The sequence below is a fragment of the Protomyctophum bolini genome, assembly GCF_963924005.1.
Source record: "Protomyctophum bolini genome assembly, chromosome: 2".
Lineage (NCBI taxonomy): Eukaryota > Metazoa > Chordata > Actinopteri > Myctophiformes > Myctophidae > Protomyctophum > Protomyctophum bolini.
In genome coordinates, this window is record NC_137863.1 from 26,185,860 (window position 1) to 26,205,676 (window position 19,817).

Sequence of the window (19,817 nt, forward strand, 5' to 3'; positions counted from 1 at the left end):
ATGTCAAGGACTTAATATATACTTTAAGGTCAAGGACCCCCAGAATGATTAATGTAGGCCTATTTGTCCAAGGATCCTACAACATCTAAACATATATTGTGCCAAAGACCGACCCATACAAGATTTGTGTTGTTAAAAAATATATATATTTATATTCCACACTTGTCACTTTTTTTCCCCGAAGATTTGTTTCGCATCGCGACGCGTTGTGAGCTTGTAGGTCGGCTATTTTTCAAATAGCCTAGTGGCTTCTTTTCAAAGACCTGTTAGCTTATTTCTCTCACGCTGGCAACACTGGCGTCAAGGCGGAAGTGGTACTGCCCTGAATAGCCCTACTAGCAGCAGCAGCAGAAAGAGGAGGACACGGCTTTGATAAGAAACTGCCATCTTTCACACAATAAACAGCAGCGGGACGCCCAGTATACTTTGAACTGTGAGTCTAAAACGTTTAAACCGTCTTACCAGTTGGTTTAGGTGGTTGTTTAGCGGTCGAAGGGACTCGTTTTTTGATGGAGGGGGACGTAAATGAAAGTGGGTGAAGCGTGGATCCATCCATGCCTCTCTCTGCCTGCCAGCCTACCGCGGTAGGAAGGAAGGAAGGTGGTTCTATTGTGAATGCTGGAGGACGGTGTAGGCCAAGGAGACGTCATTGCAATACTTATCATTATTATATCGCTGTTTTTTTGTTATTACGCCTCGATATTTGGCCCAACACGCGTTTTAAGGTATTTCATTTGTAAAAAATGTGTGATGGTTGAAGTTGGCTCCGTGGAGGAGGGTGTGTGGGGGGGGGGGGGGGGGAGGCGACGAGGGGAGGGTGGAAGTTTGGCCATTTTCTGACAGCTCGAGCTTCTAACGCGTGCATAAAGTGTAACGTGCGCTGTGTAGCTCACACGGTCCGACGGGAAATCATGTCTTTTTCGATTCCCAACGTCACGTCGACACTTATTTTCCCCTGTTTAAATTTAACGCGTCGTATTTTCTGGGGTCTTTTTTTTAATCGCGGCGCGACGAATAATAGTGGATATACTCCCTGTTCCCACATCTTCGCGCGACTGACTGTGTCGCCGGGCCATACAAAAGGAAGATCTACAAATTAATAACGCGTTGCACGGGAACGCGTTATTAGCTTGTAGATCTGTTCTTTGTGGCTACCGACACCCCGTCGCTACTAGTTAGCCCAGTATGTTAGCATGTCGCTAGCCAATTTAGCATTGTGTGTCGCTCCTAGCCACGTTAGCATGTATGTAGCGCTCCACCGCAGTCTGTCTTAATCCAGTCCCCCTCTCTCACACAACTAAGACCTACAATGCCTGGTATTTATCGATTATCGACGTTTTTTATTATTATTATTTTACGGTCCGGGATCGATCGATCGGCTGTAATCGGGAGGGACAACCAAGCTACCAACCTGGCTAACTACTAGTTAGTTGTGCTGGCTGCTGGGCGTTGCTGCTAGCGGACTAAGCGGAGTGAGGCGCTGCCATTTCCCGTAGATGAAGTGACGGCTGGGTGGGTGCTGGTGGGCTTTGTTAACGGGGACGTTGGTGTGTTTGTCGGGCCGGTTGGATTGAAGTGGGTCACTGTCCTGTCGGTCACTATGTGAGTGGGGGTCGTTAGCAGCCTGTCGCCTGGTTGCTGTCACCGCATCTTAACAAACTACATTCCTTGTAAATGTTCAAGGGGTCAACAACTTGACGCTGTGTTTCCATGATCTAAATATTACGGACTCTCTCTCTCTCTCTCTCTCTCTCTCTCATATATCAATCGGGCCTATGCGCATAGATGGGCTGTGCGCGCGACATTTATGCTAAATGCTTCCATCTTTTCCAGTAACCTTTAGGGGTCCATCTATAGGATTAAATGCTGTTGGCCCATCATGCTCTGGAAAACGCATGCAAATGGATCATAATTCCTCCCCTAAATTGTGTTTGTGGCGGGAATACCCATCAAATAATATTGCCCTTAGGTGACCTTTAGTAATGTTTTACATACAGGGTGGTAATTAGTAATGAAGTATTTGTCTTATCTGGTGTTTGCTTGGTAACAGAGCCAGTAAAATGATAACGGCATGGCAATGTATGACTATTGTCTAGCTCACTTTGAAGTGTTAAATAATATTTTACAGATTGGGTTTCTAGAGATTAAACATTGTATCAAATAGGGTAGTGGTCTCAAACTGGGACAACTGAAACTCTGGCTGTCTTCAATATATGTGTTGGACACAGTTGTCAATACATCTACCTGTAACTGTTTGTAAGCTGGGAACTGATTTGCCTTATTTAACAAATAGTGTATCACTAAAAAATAAAACATTTATCTTTTCTCCGTGCCAGGTATTATTGAATAGAAATCACAGCAATACATCTACGCAGTCCGCACCAGAGATTGAAGCACTTAGTCCCCTATATACTTATTTGACCGGAGTCCCCCAGAGCTCTCTAATAATCTAGTCTACACCAGCAACTACCATCACAATATTTTATCTTCCCTCGCAACCTGACTTGTGGTGAGCTTGTAGATCTGTTATTTTCTGATTGTTCGTCCCCCAGAATAGAACACTAGGTTTATGTGTTTAACCCGCCTCCTTCACTTTGTACTTGAGAATGATATTTCTATCTATATAAGTCTGTTCGTCTATAAAATGCATCCACTAGTCTAGCACATAAAGTTGTCAAAGTACATTATACAATTGCTTTTCATGATTGACTACTGCTACAGTGGCAAACTGTTGACAAGTCCAAAACCATCCCAGAAGAACTGTCAGGAACACTAACCGAGGTGTGGGTGTGCCAGATTTGCATGAACCATTGATGGGAGGACAGACAGATAGACAGAAACATATGGTCACCGGTTATCTGGACACAATGGAAGAAGTAATGCTACCTTCATTTGTCAGTATAAATCCTGAGTGAGTTATATTTGCAGCAGGTGTTTCTCCCCAACACTAGCTGATCTACAAGCACAGAAGCAGAACAGCGCAATCCGCTGTGAGCTTGTAGATCGGCTATTTTCAGAGTGATACTCTGGCATGCAACTAAGTATAAAACAGGCTTAACCCATTAGACTTAATTAGATCTAAAAATGCCTTCTAAATCCTGAACTAAGTTTTCTGAAATATTTATAAAAAAGAATAACCCTAAAGAGGTTCCCATAAGGCAGGGTCAAAAGAGGCTCCTGTATTTGCTCCGTTTTCCCTCAGTTGAGTGTTTTTTTTTTTTTTTTTGAGAGAGAATAGGATATAGGAGTGGTTGCACCACTCAAAAAAGTACTGCTGTCAAAAAGTACTGCTGTCACGCCATAGGATGTTGTCAAACTGACATCCCTCTTCACCATGACGTTACTCGTGGGTGTTTTACATTTTGTAACACTACACACTATTTCTGCGAGCTCCAGTTCCAACGTCCAGCCACTAAAGCATTGTCATTAAGCTTATACATACTTATCTGCCAGTTTTGCAGAAGGTTTGCCCTCAGAATAGGGATGTTCAGGCCCACGTGTTTAAGGATCTCAACTGCCTTGTATGATTTTCATTAAAATAAAGAAGTTTGCCTAATATGCATTAAAACAAGCCCAAAATGACAGTCATATTCTCTGTCTCTCTCTGTGTGTTCTCTCGTGTGTTGTTGGCTGCAATGCTATCCCATTGGCTGAGAGGTCGGCTAGAGGCAAAAGTGTCTGGTTGCCTAGAGATGAGGCAGCCAATCGGAAAGATAGGTGACTACGGCAGCCAATTAAATTATAAGTTGCCACTACCATAAGTAGCCACTACCAAACTGATTGTAGACCAGTTTACCTGGTAAAAAAGGTTTAGCAGCTTTTTTTCCTATAAGGGAATATAAGGTCAGGGAATGCAGTCACAGCTTTCTATGTACACAACCTTTCAAGCTGTCCATCTAGTGAAAACCCTATTTCACCGCCTTGTCTGTTGAGAGGCTACCTCTCTACATAATTTATTCAATAAGTGTTTCCATTGCACTTTAACCGCTCTACCAACAAAAAATATTTGACCTCATCCAATGTCGGCCTGAATATGCTTTTGTGATTACCGTATTTTATTTTTAATGCAGAATTTGAAAATATGCAAAATGGTAATAGAATTCTCAGTGAGCACTTACTATGAGACCTAGCAGATCATGTCTGTCTGTCTGTCTGTGTGTCCGTGTGTCCGTGTGTCTGTCCCGCTATCCAAATATGGAGTGTGTTGCATCAGCAATCACTCAGCTCCATATATGGGCACAAAAGGGGCCAGGTCCACTCAGCTCCATATATGGGCACAAAAGGGGCCAGGTCCACATATACAGTAACAGCGGGACAGACACACAGACAGACATGATCTGCAGGGTCTCAGCTGCGTTCGCTTCCCGCGTTTGCGCGTCTTACTGGTTTTAGGGGTTCAACTGTTAACTGAACAAATTGATATAATATGAATACAAATAAAACAACCCTGCTTGTGTCATGAGTACATCCACCCAGAATGCAAATATTACGCAGTGCCGGTGATGGAAGAACTTTCTGAAATGATCACTCTGAATAAAAGCATCAACATGAATTGAGGCATCGACTATATCAATAGTTAAATGAGACATGTTTTCAGGTTGTTTATTCAACCACACCCATGATGTGTAGTAGTGTTGTACAGACCTTTTATGGTGGTAAAGTTTGAATCAGTCGTCACTTTAAAGGGTCAATAGATGATAAAAAAGTAGTACACATATTCTACTACTATTGCCCTTGTGTGGTTAAATTCACCAGAAATGTTGGCTTTAAATATAAACAAAGTAAAAGTTCAATGCAAATCTCAAGTGTTCAAGTTATACTTCTCTGTAAGCGTTTGTGTGTGGAGAGGCAATGTCCTACTTAAACCCTGCGTTTCATCTGGAGGGGGACAATGTTCCTCAGGGGAGTATCCACAAGCAGCCATTTTACTGGAATAGAAAAAAATCATTTGATGAAAGTACATGTACATCTTCTTGTGTTTTGTCTGTCACTTGTATCTGTTGGCCCAACACAGTTATGTTGGTCGTCTTGTCTGTTTGATGGAGGCTTGTACAATTGATGTGTCCTGTCTAGATATATCAGCCATTTATTTGGACTTTTTAGACATCTCTGCAGTTATGTAGCTGATGTGTCCCAATTTTGTAAGTGTAATTAAACCCTATTCAAAAACATAAAAAACTAGCAAATCTACAAGCCCACATTGCAAGCTTTGTAGATCGGCTATTTTTTAACATTTGGAGAAAATCTTCAACTACAGTGACATACCTAAATTAAAATTCCAAGTTGAAAGTGATATGTTTGTCTATAATGATTATTAGAAAAGTTTGTACTTTTGGGAAGAATATTAGCGAAAACATCGGTAATCGGTGTAGGGCTCCAAAAATCCGGCATCAGTCAGGCTCTCTTGCCATTACTGTAGAGATCATGTACACCTAAACCCTGGTATCTTAAATCTGTCTGACTGTCTTGTCTGTCTTATCTCCAGTGCAAAGATGGATAAGAACGACCTGGTTCAGAAGGCCAAGTTGGCGGAGCAGGCAGAGCGCTACGATGACATGGCGGCCGCCATGAAGGCTGTGACAGAACAGGGTCAGGAGCTCAGCAACGAGGAGCGCAACCTGCTGTCTGTCGCCTACAAGAACGTGGTACGTAGGGGTCTAACATACACAGGTTTTGATCTAATGATGAGACAAAGTAATCATGCATAGACTCTACAAGCAGTGGTTCTCAAACTTGTTTTATTTCAAGGACCCCCATAACTTGGAGTGTACAAAACAATGATGCCGTACACACGTTTACAGACTGAGTTAACACTCTGAGCGGCCAAAACGGAGGTCTCCGTCCTATGAAATAGTTACGTTCAGCGCCCCGGACGGAGATGAATCAAAACGTTAATCATTTCATAACCGAGCGCACCGCTCTACAGGCTGGGAGCGTTGATTGGGCAACAATGTCATTTCCGGTTGGGACGTCATCCAAATTGGTCCCCCTCCATTTTAATGGATGTGATGAAAAATCTTGAATAACGTGAATAACTCTAAATCAATGCTTCCAATTCTAACCAAAGCTTATGATGTTGACGGCCCATCGTGGTCGTCGATCCCCTCGGGGGTGTTTTGGCTACATCTAGCTACTTCCAAGATGGCGCGCTGCAAATCGCTGGGCGCAATGATTAAATGGTTCCACATGCCCCCGGGCAGTCGGAGTGTTAAACTGGCCAGGTGCCCTCATGAATCTTCCCTGGGGTGTCATCCACCATGTTGTCACATCCCTCTTTTCTAGAATAAAGATACCAAGGACAGGATGGTCAAGTCATAAACAATATGAAGTGTTTTGCAGTTCAAGGGCCCCTTCAGTCTTTTCTGAAGCATGTCACTAGACGATGACATCACATCAATCTTTGGTGTGTTTGTCCTCACCAGTTCAGTCGGGGTGTATACGTTGGTTAGACATACTAACAGACCGACAGCCATTAGTTCGACAACACCATCGATCCCGACATGCACTGGCGGTTACAACTAACCCGTGCTGCTTAAAACTAACCCGTCGCTCCTGACATGCGTAACGGTTACAACTAACCCGAGGCAGGTTGAAACTAACCTGTGGCTTCCTGTGAGGTTAGGGTTGGGTTTTGGGTAGGGTGTCGGACTCATGGCTGTAGAACTGTACGTCGGACCAAACACATGTACCCGTTCAGTCTGGTGTTTCAGCAGGGTCATTTAACCTCCTTTGAACTCAATGAAATTGAGGCATCAAACTGACAACAGTTTGATGCCTCAATATGCAGAGTTGCAGACTATTGATTTCTGGTGTCATTAGTAATCATCATTCATAATCATAACCGATTTTCACTGACACTGACATGAGTGCCTGACTACACCCATGCATACAGTACATGCATTTAATGACGCATACAGTATGCTACAGTATGCACACATAATAATTTGACCATACATTTGCTACTTGTCTTAGACACATGTTATGACATTCAGTCTACAGTATACACGCTATCTCTCTCTTCTGCGCTCCATTGCCTACAAGAAGACAACACAGGCTATGACATAGCCTATTAGGTAAACACGGAACGAGGCATAGAAGAGCACAGACTGGTAAGGGACTTTGTGGATTTATAACTGACTGATTTTGTTACTTATTTAAAAGCCTCCATCCATTTCCTGAGTTAATTTGAAGTAATTCCTCCTGTGTGTTTATCGATTGTGCAGGGACGCCAGAGTTGCATTCTGCATAAGTTGACTCACTGTGCACTAAAAGAACATTACTGTAAAGCGAAGTGAGGTCACTGTCAGGAGAGGCAGACGGAGAGAGACAGCCAGGACAGGAGTCCTTCAAACAAATATCCTGACCTGTCCAAGTCTGTGGGTTTCATAAATATTGAGCTGGTGACTAAATAATTAAATTGAATCCATTAGAACACATTCCTGAAACCTTAACAGTTTGGACATTATGGGTTTCTGCAACAATATGCTATTTTTATTGCTTTTTGCTCAATTTTGTTGTGATCTAAAGCCCTGTCCACACCAATGATTTGTGATGCAAACCTGTACCGACATTTACTTTGCAATCCAGACAGCTGCAGTTTCTCTGCAACGATTTTGTTGCATCGCAAATCATTGGTGTGGATTGGCCTTTTATTGTATGTTCTTTCTTTGTCACACTTGTTGTACAAGCATTTCACTGCCTGCAATGTTGTGCATGTGATCTAAGCTGCTGCTGTTGTGTGTACGCGTCAGGTGGGTGCACGGCGTTCGTCCTGGCGGGTGATCTCCAGCATCGAACAGAAGACTGAGGGCAGTGAGAAGAAACAGCAGATGGCCCGCGAGTACAGAGAGAAGATAGAAACAGAGCTACAAGACATCTGCAACGATGTGCTGGTGAGGAGAGTGGATAGAATGATGGGAGGGGAGAGGAGGGGGTGTGACAAGCCTATAATAATGACTGTGGTTGACTGAGTGACTCCTGCAGGCAGCTAGCATTGTGGATATACAATTTCCCCCTTCTGCTTCCCTAATGATGGAATCGTTGGGAAAGCATTATCCCACAGCCAGTGATGTGTCTGTGAAGGCGTTTTAATATTTTGAATTTATTTGAATCGGTGAGACCTTTTTTATTGATCCTGGGGTGGGCGATATGGCAAAACTGTATAAAAGTTTCATTTACAGTTCAATATTGCAACCTACGGTAAATCATGCTCATAAAGTAAACTATGGAATGGTGCACAGTTTGCACACTGCACAGGGCAAGCATTGTTTTGAGAATGCACAATAAGGAGATGGCAAACTATTACCTTTTCCCTTGTTGCTTTCGCTGTGGGACTGAGCGGAGTGTATGGTAGACATTATAGAGCTTTTATAACATTTTAATTAATGGCCTTCAAATCGGCATAGGAAAACGCCAATCGGGGAACTTCCCTTCCATCTATGATAGATAACGCAGTCGCCAGTCGGAATAAGCCCAATTTACAGCAGTTATCCTTACCAGGCATCCGTTCATGTTTCTGTACTGTATGTACAGACACTGTACGAGAGTTGAACCGCCAGAATGGGTTGCTTTTTCTCAGCGGCAGAAAATATACCAAAATGGTCCCAGCGCTAGTTTTAGTTGATGACACTGAAGTCAAAGCAAACTGGAAAGTCCTTTGTTAAATCATAGTTGGCATTGATTGGCAAGATAAATCAAATATTAAAGGAGCATTCAGTAATTTTGTTGAGTTGGAAAAAGCCCCGGTAACAAGATGTGCACATGCACGCACTACAGTGGGGGGGACACACAACAGGCGAACAGCACACACACCAAGGCCCGCCCCAGCTCCATCATGATTGGCGGAAGGTCCCTCTGGGCCACCTAGCCTAAAACTTTTTGGGTTTTTTTTACCCCATGGGTTAACTGGGGACAGGGAGGAACTCCTTATTATGGTAGGGAGGATTATTACAACAATACAAAAAACAAGTGATATTTGAATTAAGTGAAATCACTGAATATACCTAAGATATGATCTGATTTTAATGTGTTTTTTGAAAGAATTCCTCAACTTCCAGACACGTGGGCGGGGCTGTATGCAGGTTCCCGCTGTACTAGACTTGGCTGGTCTTGTCTTGAGTCATTGTTTTATCATTTTAACTACTTATGTTTTATTGTATTCTATTTTTGCCCTGTGAAGCACTTTGAGCTACATTTATGTATGAAAGGTGCTATACAAATAAAGTTTATTATTATTATGTGTTGAGACACTGGTTCCCAAAGTGGGGTTCGAGGACCACCAGATGTCTTTGAGTGGGTGTCGAGGTCCTAACTAAACAATTAACAAGTTTAAACACTTGAGCCCGTTTTTATGTTTTTGGCTATTTTCGAAAAGTCTTGAAAAATGTTGACAAATCTGTTAGATTCTCTAGCACAAAATATTTCCAAACGGAAGTATATTGCCAAATTCATATCAATGTGGGCGACCTTGGCACGAAACATTCGAAAACCACTGCGTTAAAAGATGCCGGTGGTCAGCCCCGCCTGAGCTCAGGAACACGGGGTGGGAGGGGAAGATGTGAGAGAGTGAGAGAACGGTGCAGGAGAGGTGCTGCAGAGAGAGACAGAGGCCCATGATCCATAAATGGATGCATGACCTTGACCTGGAAGGATTGTGACTTTAGAGGACATGGAGAGAGGCGGAGGGGAGGAGAAACAGAGCATTATGGAGAAGACAGAGGACAAGAGAGAGGGATGGAGGGGGAGGCGAGGAGAGATGGATGGAGGATTGGAGAGACAGAAGGAAAGATGGATGGAGATGGGGTCATTTGAGTGGAGGCTTAGCATTAGTCACATGAGAACAGAGAGTTGAACATGATACCACAGTTTACAATATCACCTCTATTTCATAGAGCCTTTTTGCTGAGGCATCAGAAAAATATTTATATATTTATTTTTCATTTTATCCTAAAAGCTAACATCCAAGTGACAGTTGCACTTGCTGTTAAAATATGGTAAAACATTATCATTTAAAATGATAACCACATGGATGCGTTTATAACCATCGGCTATTCTCACAATGTTTGTACGATAAAATGGGGCTGAAGGGATTCATCGATTTTGTGCTTTTTATTCTATTTAATCGCTCAGAAAATAATCAATAGTTGCAGCCCTAAATCAATTTGTCTGCCTGTGTCTTTGTGTGCATCAGCATCTGCTTGACAACTTCCTCATTGCCAACGCCAGCCAGGCAGAGAGCAAGGTGTTCTACCTCAAAATGAAAGGAGACTACTACAGATACCTGTCAGAGGTCGCCTCTGGAGACTCGAAGAAGAGTGAGTACACCCATCTAAACCCTCCCATTATTACTGGTATACATCACGTGGGGTCTGGAGACCACCAGTTGGGAGATCCGATTGGGTCTATTTGGAACCTCCTCAGGGAACCCTGAGCGTCCCTGGATCACACATGTTAAAAATCATTGACTTTGGTCCTCAATTGCATAGAAAGGGAAAGGGCTATTAGAATTCACTACAAATTTGAGTGTTGATTGTCGTCGTTGTTAAAGACATGCCCAGAGCCACAGTACTGCTGGTCTTAGAGGCAGATCCTACCACACACTGTCTCCCTCTCAGCTTTCTTTTCATCCATCTCTCCTACACTGTCTCCCTCTCAGCTTTCCTTCTATTCGTCTCTCCTACACTGTCTCCCTCTCAGCTTTCTTTTCATCCATCTCTCCTACACTGTCTCACTCTCAGCTTTCTTTTCATCCGTCTCTCCTACACTGTCTCCCTCTCAGCTTTCCTTCTATTCGTCTCCCCTACACTGTCTCCCTCTCAGCTTTCCTTCTATTCGTCTCTCCTACACTGTCTCCCTCTTGGCTTTCCTACATTATCTGTCTCCTACACTGTCTCCCTCAGCTTTCCTACATTATCTTTCTCCTACACTGTCTCCCTGTTGGATTTCCTGCTGTCTGTTTCTCCTACACTCTTTCAGCTTCCTATTTCTATTCCTACTGTCTCAGTAACACCCCCCCCCCCCCCCCCCCCACACACACACACACACACACACACACACACACACACACACCAACCGATGTATTCCCATCCCATATAAAATTCTGGTAATCGCTATTAAAGTGTAAACAAGGGAATAAATACAGTAATAAACAGAAGTAGATTGTGATGTTATTCCAAGGAGGAGTAGAATGGCAGTTCTGTTTGTAGAGAAGTCTTTTCAAGCGGCTCTATTTATAAAAATGTCTTTAACAGAAGTGGTTGTTCATGTTCAGAAGAATGAAAGGACACTTTGTCTCATTGGTGGTGATGACTCAGGACCTGCTCACTGGGTTTCTCAACCAGCAGACTGGGGCTTGACAGAGGGTCACAAGATGTTCACACAGGGTCACACAACAAATATCAACTTTATTTTTGTGTGATTCTCACTCATTTCATTTTTTCAAGGGCCCCAGATTTGTTATGCATTAGGCCACAGTGTATAGACTATAACAGATTGTACCCCTGGAACCAACTTAACTAAGGACCGCTGGGCGTCCCTGGACCCCACTTGCTCTCAAATGATGTGAAGCAGTCCTCGGGTTCCACATGGGAGCGGTGGGAGTCCATGGACCCCCAGGGGTCCTTCAGGGACTTCCAGGGGGTCTCCAGCTAAATTATTGATACTGTAGGAAGTAGGAACCACATGGACCCTCACAGGCCTGTAACTCGGTGCACAAATATTAGTTTTTTGAAAGGGAATAGTTAACTACAACAAAAAGCTGTGTTGGAGCTCATTCAGTTCACAACTTGGTTATATAGTTTTAGTTTTTTCCCTACCCATCTGTTATAATCAATCAAAAATGGTAGATGATGCTGAAGTGGAAAGAAAACCGTTGATGTTGAAGATGTTGTTGTGTAGAAATCTCTTTCTGCATTTCTATATTTCATTTCATTTTCTTTTTCACAAAATTAGCAAATGGCAGATCTTGAGGCGGCGTGAGCTTGTAGATCTGCTATTTTAACTATTCAAAATTATTTTATAATAGAAAAGGAACAGTTTGGACATACAACGTTTCCACGTGACGGCGACGATATATTAAGCTCACGTCTGACACATCGGTCACACTGGTTTAATTAACCACCGGCCCTCCCTATTTTGGACGCGTCATCTTGAAAATGTTCCAAATAAAGCTTGTAGAATCTTATTATCTTTTAAATCCATTTGATCTATTTTAATCTTTTTTAAATCTCGCTCCTTGTCTACGAAGCAGCTGACTTGATTCACACCGTTGCCATGAGACGCCAGCCCATAATAGTGTGTCACTGTTCTCCATCGCCTGACGCAGATCACCATGGAAATAAGCAAAACGTCCTGGTGGCAGTCTGCGTCACCGCCACAGCCCAACCCTCAGACCATGACCCGGTCCAGTCTGCGTCACCGCCACAGCCCAACCCTCAGACCATGACCCGGTCCAGTCTGCGTCACCGCCACAGCGCAACCCTCAGACCATGACCCGGTCCAGTCTGCGTCACCGCCACAGCCCAACACTCAGACCGTGGCCCGGTCCAGTCTGCGTCACCGCCACAGCCCAACCCTCAGACCATGACCCGGTCCAGTCTGCGTCACCGCCACAGCCCAACCCTCAGACCATGACCCGGTCCAGTCTGCGTCACCGCCACAGCCCAACACTCAGACCATGACCCGGTCCAGTTTGCGTCACCGCCACAGCCCAACCCTCAGACCATGACCCGGTCCAGTCTGCGTCACCGCCACAGCCCAACACTCAGACTATGACCCGGTCCAGTCTGCGTCAACGCCACAGCCCAACACTCAGACCATGACCCGGTCCAGTCTGCGTCACCGCCACAGCCCAACACTCAGACCATGACCCGGTCCACAGACGGAACAGACTATATTCTGATGATTTGAAATGGGTCATTTCGTATCAATATCAACACACTCACTGCTGTTGACGTACTTTTACGTCAAGTTTAATCCACCGGTTAAGCGCAGGTGACTTAAATATACGCCATGTGGTCTTTTCAGTGGTTTATGATGGATTGCACTATACGTTGGATCGCCAACGTATGCATGCTTCTAGGTTGCTAAGCACCAGATAGAACCAAAAATTCAACAGAAGTGAAATTTTGTCTGCTGCCTGCCTCCACGTTATCGGATCCAGAAAAAATGCATTTATCTCAGATTCTTTACTCTTTACATTTTTGGTCAAAATCTGCTTTATTCAAGGGCCCTTAACCAAAGAACCAACGACCGTGGCCACATATATATTTTCTTTTTGGGTTAAAGAAAAGACTGACAACAGTGTTTTCCAAATCTGGTTCACGTCTCGGACCTTCAAAATAAGGGTTTCACTCAAAATACACTGGTTTTGGAAGAATTAATACCTAGGAGTTAATGTGTTAAGTGGGCAAGTTGCTCCACTGCAAGACCTATGCAGCAGAAGTATTCATAGATAAATATTTAATTAATAATAATACTACTTTAATAATAATACTTTAATTTTACAGTGGAAGTCAAAGGGGCTCTGATCGGGTTGAAACATTTTAATTACCTTTATTTACTTTGCCTTGCTGAGCCCGATTCAGAGTTGTTGGAGAAGGTGACTTCACTTCACTTCTCCCACCCAGATATTTTCTGCCGGTCCGCAGGGTTTGAAACTTTCTTTCACAAATGTGCTCCTCTAACCTCGAGGCCACCGCAGACATCACAGGCTGGTCACATGGAAGTCTGAGACTTGTATCGTTTAAATGACTGTAATCAGCCTCCTGAATAACACGCTCAAAAACATAATGGAATGCATGTGAAATTCTCTGTGCTTTGAAACTGCCCCGACCTGAAGCTTAATTAGTCCCTCGCGAGAAGGTGTCTGTTGTGATCTAAAATCTAAATTACTCTCTGTGTGTGTGTGTGTGTGTGTGTGTGTGTGTGTGTGTGTGTCTCCTGTAGCTACGGTGGAGAACTCTCAGGGTGCGTACCAGGAGGCGTTTGACATCAGTAAGAAGGACATGCAGCCCACGCATCCCATCAGACTGGGTCTGGCACTCAACTTCTCTGTCTTTTACTATGAGATCCTCAATTCACCGGACCAGGCCTGCAGCCTGGCCAAGTCGGTATGTACACACAAGCTTTTGAGGATAGAAATTGATTATTTTACAAATTGTAATTAATGTATTTTTCATTTATTTTGGACATGCTATACTGCCGTCCAATGGCTGCCCATAGTAATTGCATTTTAGGGTATTGGTATAATATGTTACTTGTCCTGCATTATTTAGCCGAATGTAGGCGAACGGCCGAGCTACACCAGGCTTTTCAAAGCGCGTGTGCCCGTATACGCACAAACGTTTGGTGTAGCTCGGCCCTACTAGACTAGGCTGCTCAAGAACAACTTTAGAATACCCGAATAAATGACAGGCTGAAGCTTGTGGTTTCTTAACTATTTAGTTATCTTTTAGATAATCTAAAAGATGTAGGATTGTACGTGCTACTGGTTGCTGGGCCAATGCAATGCCGTTATCTGCTAGGTTGGTGAATGGCGTCGTTGAGATTTACTGTCGATCAGCTGAACGGATCCTGATTATCTGAAGAACCTATTGTGTGTCATTTCCTGGATATGCCTTGTTTGACGAGGCAACTTCTTGTATGATGTGATTTCCTGTTCGGTGAGGTAATGTCCTTGTGTCTTCCTCTCTGCAGGCCTTCGATGAGGCGATCGCCGAGCTCGACACCTTGAACGAGGATTCCTACAAAGACAGCACCCTTATCATGCAGTTACTAAGAGATAATCTGACTGTATGTAACTATGTACACACACACACACACACACACACACACACACACACACGCGCCTTATAATGCAGTTACTGAGACTCAACATCACTTTAAAGTGCTGCATGTTCATTTCAGATTGATTGGTTGGTTTATTGATTGCCTGACAGCTGCATGTCCTGTGTTTGTCTTCCAGCTGTGGACATCAGAAAACCAGGGTGAAGAGAACGACCCCGCGGAGGGAGAGAACTAACTTCACTGTTAAATCCCCACCCACTTCCTTCTCCTCCCCTCTCTCTCTTTCTACTCCTCTTCCTCACACACACACCCCTTCCATTCATCAATTCATTCTTCTTCCTTGTTTTTCCCGACCTTCCGGCCTTCTGTATGAACCACCGGCATGAATTGTGCCTGACCCTCAAATAACAAACAAAAAAAACCGAACCCACCCCTCCCTGCCCCCTCCCACTCAACTCCTCCCCCTACCTCCCTTGTTCATTCGTTCGCTCTCTTCCTCTGTCACTCCAGAGTAGGCCGTTTTCATCAGTTCTCGGTTTGATTTCTGACCCTGCCGGCCATCCTAAAGCCTAATTTATGCATTGTATGATGATTATCCCATCTATAAGCTCGCAACACGTCGCAGATGCGTTGGGTTATTACATATTACATAACCTTATAGGAGAGATTTTCAACAGAACGGTCTCAAATGCACAAATATTATCGCCTGATTTATACTTTGTTTATGTGCCGGTGTGTCGCCAAGGCTGACTGAGGAGCACATCGATGTGTGGATCCGCAAAACCATGGCAAACATTTCTGAGAAGCGGTGGGATGGCTAGGACAGAAAGACCTCAGATGGATTGGTATAATCACTTTTCCCACATAATACCATCCCATCTTCTGAAGTGCAGAAAGGATCATCCTCAAGCTGCTTTTTGTTGTTGTTGGGTGAAGCACCCTGGGCACCTTCAGTAGAAAATAGTTAGACTAGTTAAACTTGCTGTTTCAACGGTAGCCACCTGGTGCTCAAGCATGAGCTAGCCCAGCATACTGCCACCTGTGAGGACAAGCCTTCAACCCATACTGGAAGTGGCAATGACACAGAACAGCATTACAAATGGCAGGTACCTGTCCCTATGTCACATCCATCCATGTCAAGGAGAGGCAGCAGTAATAGTACAAAATAATAATAACAAATCTTTTGCTGCATGCGGTTGCATTTATTTCAGTTGGGAGAAAATAAATTCTGTCCGATCTACAAGCTCAGAAGGTGTAGCGCTGCGATGCACAACTAAAAATAAATCAGGCTTTAAATGAGCAGAGACTGTCTTTTATTTCAATCATCGGAGGCGCTGCCATTGATGCGTTGACCGAAAAATGTAATGTCACAAAACCTCGTGGAAACATTGATCTTAATTATCCATGATTCAGAGGCAATTGTTAATTATCTCAACTTTGACAAAATGCAACAACAATTTTGCAGTCCGACCGATGTCCGTCATGCGATGAAGTATAAATTAAGCATAAGTCTTATAAATGAAACCGAGGGAGGGAGCGCTTGTTTTCAGTTCACTTACGGTTAAAGCCAGACATAATGTTGATACACTTGTTAGTTTTTCTTTTTTGACCAGTACACCCCCTTAAAAAAAACACTTTTTTAAATTTTGCTTCTGAATTCTCAAATGTTCCTTGCTTCGATTCCTTGTTTCCTCCTTCCTAACATTTTGGAATATATTGTTTTCAATCGCTCTCTCTAGTGACTTGTTGCATTCATAGGGTTGTCCCCTCTTCTCTCTGCTTTTTCTTAGTGTACTGGCAAAAGAAATGGCTGGTTTTATTCTACTTACAAGAAAACATTCAAGAAAAGTTAATTAAACTGTTCATTTATTTTCAAACAAAACACTGTGATGTTTAGTTCATTCTCCACCCATCCGAGTCTGGACAAAACCCAGACTAATAAATTGGTTTTGATTTGACATGGGATGTTTTCAACATTTCAAGGGGACACAATGTCAAAGTTATTTTCTTTATTTTTGAGTGGCGGTGCCATTCTGCTGAGGTTAATACAGAACGGTCAATACAAGGTTGTATTGTGACACTGACCAAGAAAAAAAAAAAAACATTCAGCGTATTGATTGATTCAGCATCGGCTGTGGAATCAAACATCAACTCATCTTTGTTTTGTAGGTTTTGTTTATTTGACAGAACTCATAAAGGGTTTGCTATTGCTTTAAGTGTGGTGTCGGGCGCCAAGAAATAGGTGATCTTTAAGCTCTATAACCTATTGGTGCATATTGATGGACTATTTTTTAGGTGTGCGACACCAGCGGGCAAGTGAGTATAAATCCGGCTTAAGTCGGATCAGAATGACTGCTTAAATGGATGTTTTGGATTATAAAACTCTGATTTTGAAAGAACCCAACCCTTTTGAGTGTCTGCCATTCCATTTAGGAACTCAAAGATTGGTTGAATTTGAATAAAAAGCCAAACATTCCATTGTGAAGTTACAGAAGATTATTAGATTGAACCCGCCATGTAATTTTTTTTACATACTTTCTTTACTCCTAACATAAGAAAGTTAACAATTCGTTTTTTGTTCTTTGAATACTGTAAAACTGAAGCATTGTTAGAATCTAACTGTAAACTTTGACTTTTTCGAACTGAAAAAACAAAAATACCTTTGCACATTTAGATTGCAGAGAAAACCCATGAAACAGAAACAGTTACATTCCATTTTCTTTTAATTTACTAGTCTATCGATGCCCTAACAATAGAAAGTCTAGAAAGCTACTCCTGTCCTTCTCACCAGTTTCACATGCATTATTGCATTTAGGACCTCCCATTTGGTAAACCTTATATATATATATATATATATATCTCTCTCTGGGACCCCAACATACACTGTAAAATCCTCAGTGTTGAACTCAAGAGTGTACAAATGCCACCAATGGTGGTTCCCGGACGCAATGCTCCTCCATACCCTTCTGAACAGTGGTGGACAAAGTATAATATAGAGTAAATTCTCAAATATTTTCAAACGTGTCAAAATAACTGATCTACAAGCTCACATAACACTTTTTTTGCAAGCTGACTTTCGCTCTGTTACATACGAAGACAAATATTGCACTATTGACTACTACATTTCTATAAAGGGACCCCCAGGATCCAGAGACCCCATAGGCCCTATTTAAGAGAAATAGTGAACATTTGAGCTTGTGGATCTGCTATTTTTTTTAGATAAAGGAAATAATTTTGGCATCCAAAGTTTCCACCCGGCAGCGACCAAATATTGAGGTAGTCGCACGTTGGCTCAACAGCATTCAACCAGCCATGTGCTGATCTTGAAAGTACACTGACGCTGTCATTTCAAAGTGCCACCATTCCACTGACTTTCATTTCAAAGTGTCACCGTCCGTGCAGCCATAGCACTCAGTAGGTACGGCAGTGCTGGACTTGAGCTTGATCAAAACCTTATAACTATGATCAAAACCAATGGGCGGAAATTGTCTTCTCACTAGTCAGCTCTTCCTTAAAGGAGGATGTTTCCTCGACTCGCAGCTTAATCTTTGTAAGAACCAGGGAGTGTCTCTTTTCTCTGCACAATGGCGTTGAGGGAAACTTCTCTGTGTAGAACATGATAGTTGTGCCTGTATTGGTTCAGATCATGTTATCATTCTGTGGTCATTACAAAAAATCCACTGACTTGTGGGTTTTCTTTGCTGCTTTTTTTTTTTCAGAATCCTGAGCAAACCTGAACCACAAGATGTGTCTTTTTTTGGTGTACATTCACAAGCATACTGTAGTAGGGTTTTTGGAGGAAACCAACCAGGGGGTTGCCGTGAGTAGTGGTCTAGACTAGAGAGACGAACATGGAGCTTTGAATTTTAGATGTAGTTGATTGAATTTTTTTTAATTAAAACTTAAGCTTCCGTTCACTCAGTGTCACAATAATATCCTTGTCGTGTTTTCCAGCCTGGGACATTCCGCTACAGTTATAGGTGTGTTAAGAGACAAAAGCCCTTCATGTGTCTGTCATTTCTATTTAGTTGAGGACAAATGTTTTCACGCACTGAAAGCAAAACGGGGGAAAAATGCCCCCTTTTCTTTTTTCTTTAGCCGAAGAAAAACAAAATCAAAGGCCATTCTTCTGTTCTATGCTTGATAAGAGGGGGAAAACAACAGTCCCATGCAGTAGTGAATGTGGCACAACGCCTGTTTGTATATCTGGTACCTCTATAATTGCTTTTCTTTCTTAATTTCTGTTTTGTTTTTGTTTATACTGACCAGTATTCTGCGTAAAAGAAAGAAAATGAGAAAAAAATAAAAGCTTCTGTGACGGTTTTATTGCTTAGAGCGCACGTGGTTGTGAACATTTTTAGAGTTAGCTTAAAGACAAAAAAAAAGTATTAAAATGACACAAAAAAAGAACCATCCCCCCACACCACTTTTCTCCTCCTGGTTATTGACGTAATATTAGATTTGTGTTTTGTCTTTAAAAAAAATCAAATAAAACAAAAAATAGAAAAAAATCCAGTTCTAGGTTCTCACCTTCCATGTTATAATCAGGAAAAACAAAAAAAATGTAAAAGACCATTTAAAGTGAAATAAAGGTTTTATCAGTTCTATGTGATTCTGTTTTGTTGTTGCTGTACTGTGAAGCATGCAGTTTCCCAACACTGGGTCACGACCCATTTGTGGGTCATGGACACATTTTTGTGGTTCCCGAGTGAATCTCTATTTTAATTTATTTTCATTTCCCTACTTTTTTTCCCTAAAGTACAAAAAAACAAATTAAGTTTTTAAATAAATCACACAAAGAAAATCCAGAGATTGTCCAGAGTAGTGAAAACTACTAATTGATTTTATTTCAATGACAAACTCATTGAACAATTTGCTATACCTTTATATGCATGCACAGCTCGGGTGGCACTGTGGTCAAGTCCCTGCCCACCACCAGGTTGTCAGTTCGAAACCACCATGGTGCATCTGGCTTTGTTTGGGAAGGGAAGCTAGGCGGGGAGGCTGATATTGGTTATTGCATGTAGACCTAC

The 19,817-nt window shown here is 42.6% G+C and overlaps 1 protein-coding gene across 1 annotated transcript; it reads left to right on the top strand.

The window, feature by feature from the left end:
- Positions 1-311: 311 nt before the first annotated feature.
- On the top strand, positions 312-19,391 carry ywhaba (tyrosine 3-monooxygenase/tryptophan 5-monooxygenase activation protein, beta polypeptide a). The gene is made up of 7 exons (XM_080782603.1): positions 312-433; positions 5,486-5,645; positions 7,752-7,892; positions 10,190-10,313; positions 13,945-14,108; positions 14,695-14,790; positions 14,963-19,391. Exons 2-7 carry the CDS (start codon positions 5,493-5,495, stop codon positions 15,017-15,019), a joined length of 735 nt encoding a protein of 244 aa, XP_080638729.1. The 5' UTR covers positions 312-433; positions 5,486-5,492; the 3' UTR covers positions 15,020-19,391.
- Positions 19,392-19,817: the final 426 nt, after the last annotated feature.

What these genes read in the sequence shown, in the direction of transcription:
- ywhaba (XM_080782603.1), top strand. Translation starts at nt 5,493, where the DNA reads ATGGATAAGAACGACCTGGTTCAGAAGGCCAAGTTGGCGGAGCAGGCA. An exon ending in CTCTGGAGACTCGAAGAAGA is followed by an intron (nt 10,314 to 13,944) that starts GTGAGTACACCC and finishes TGTCTCCTGTAG; the next exon opens with CTACGGTGGAGAACTCTCAG. An exon ending in CCTGCAGCCTGGCCAAGTCG is followed by an intron (nt 14,109 to 14,694) that starts GTATGTACACAC and finishes TCCTCTCTGCAG; the next exon opens with GCCTTCGATGAGGCGATCGC.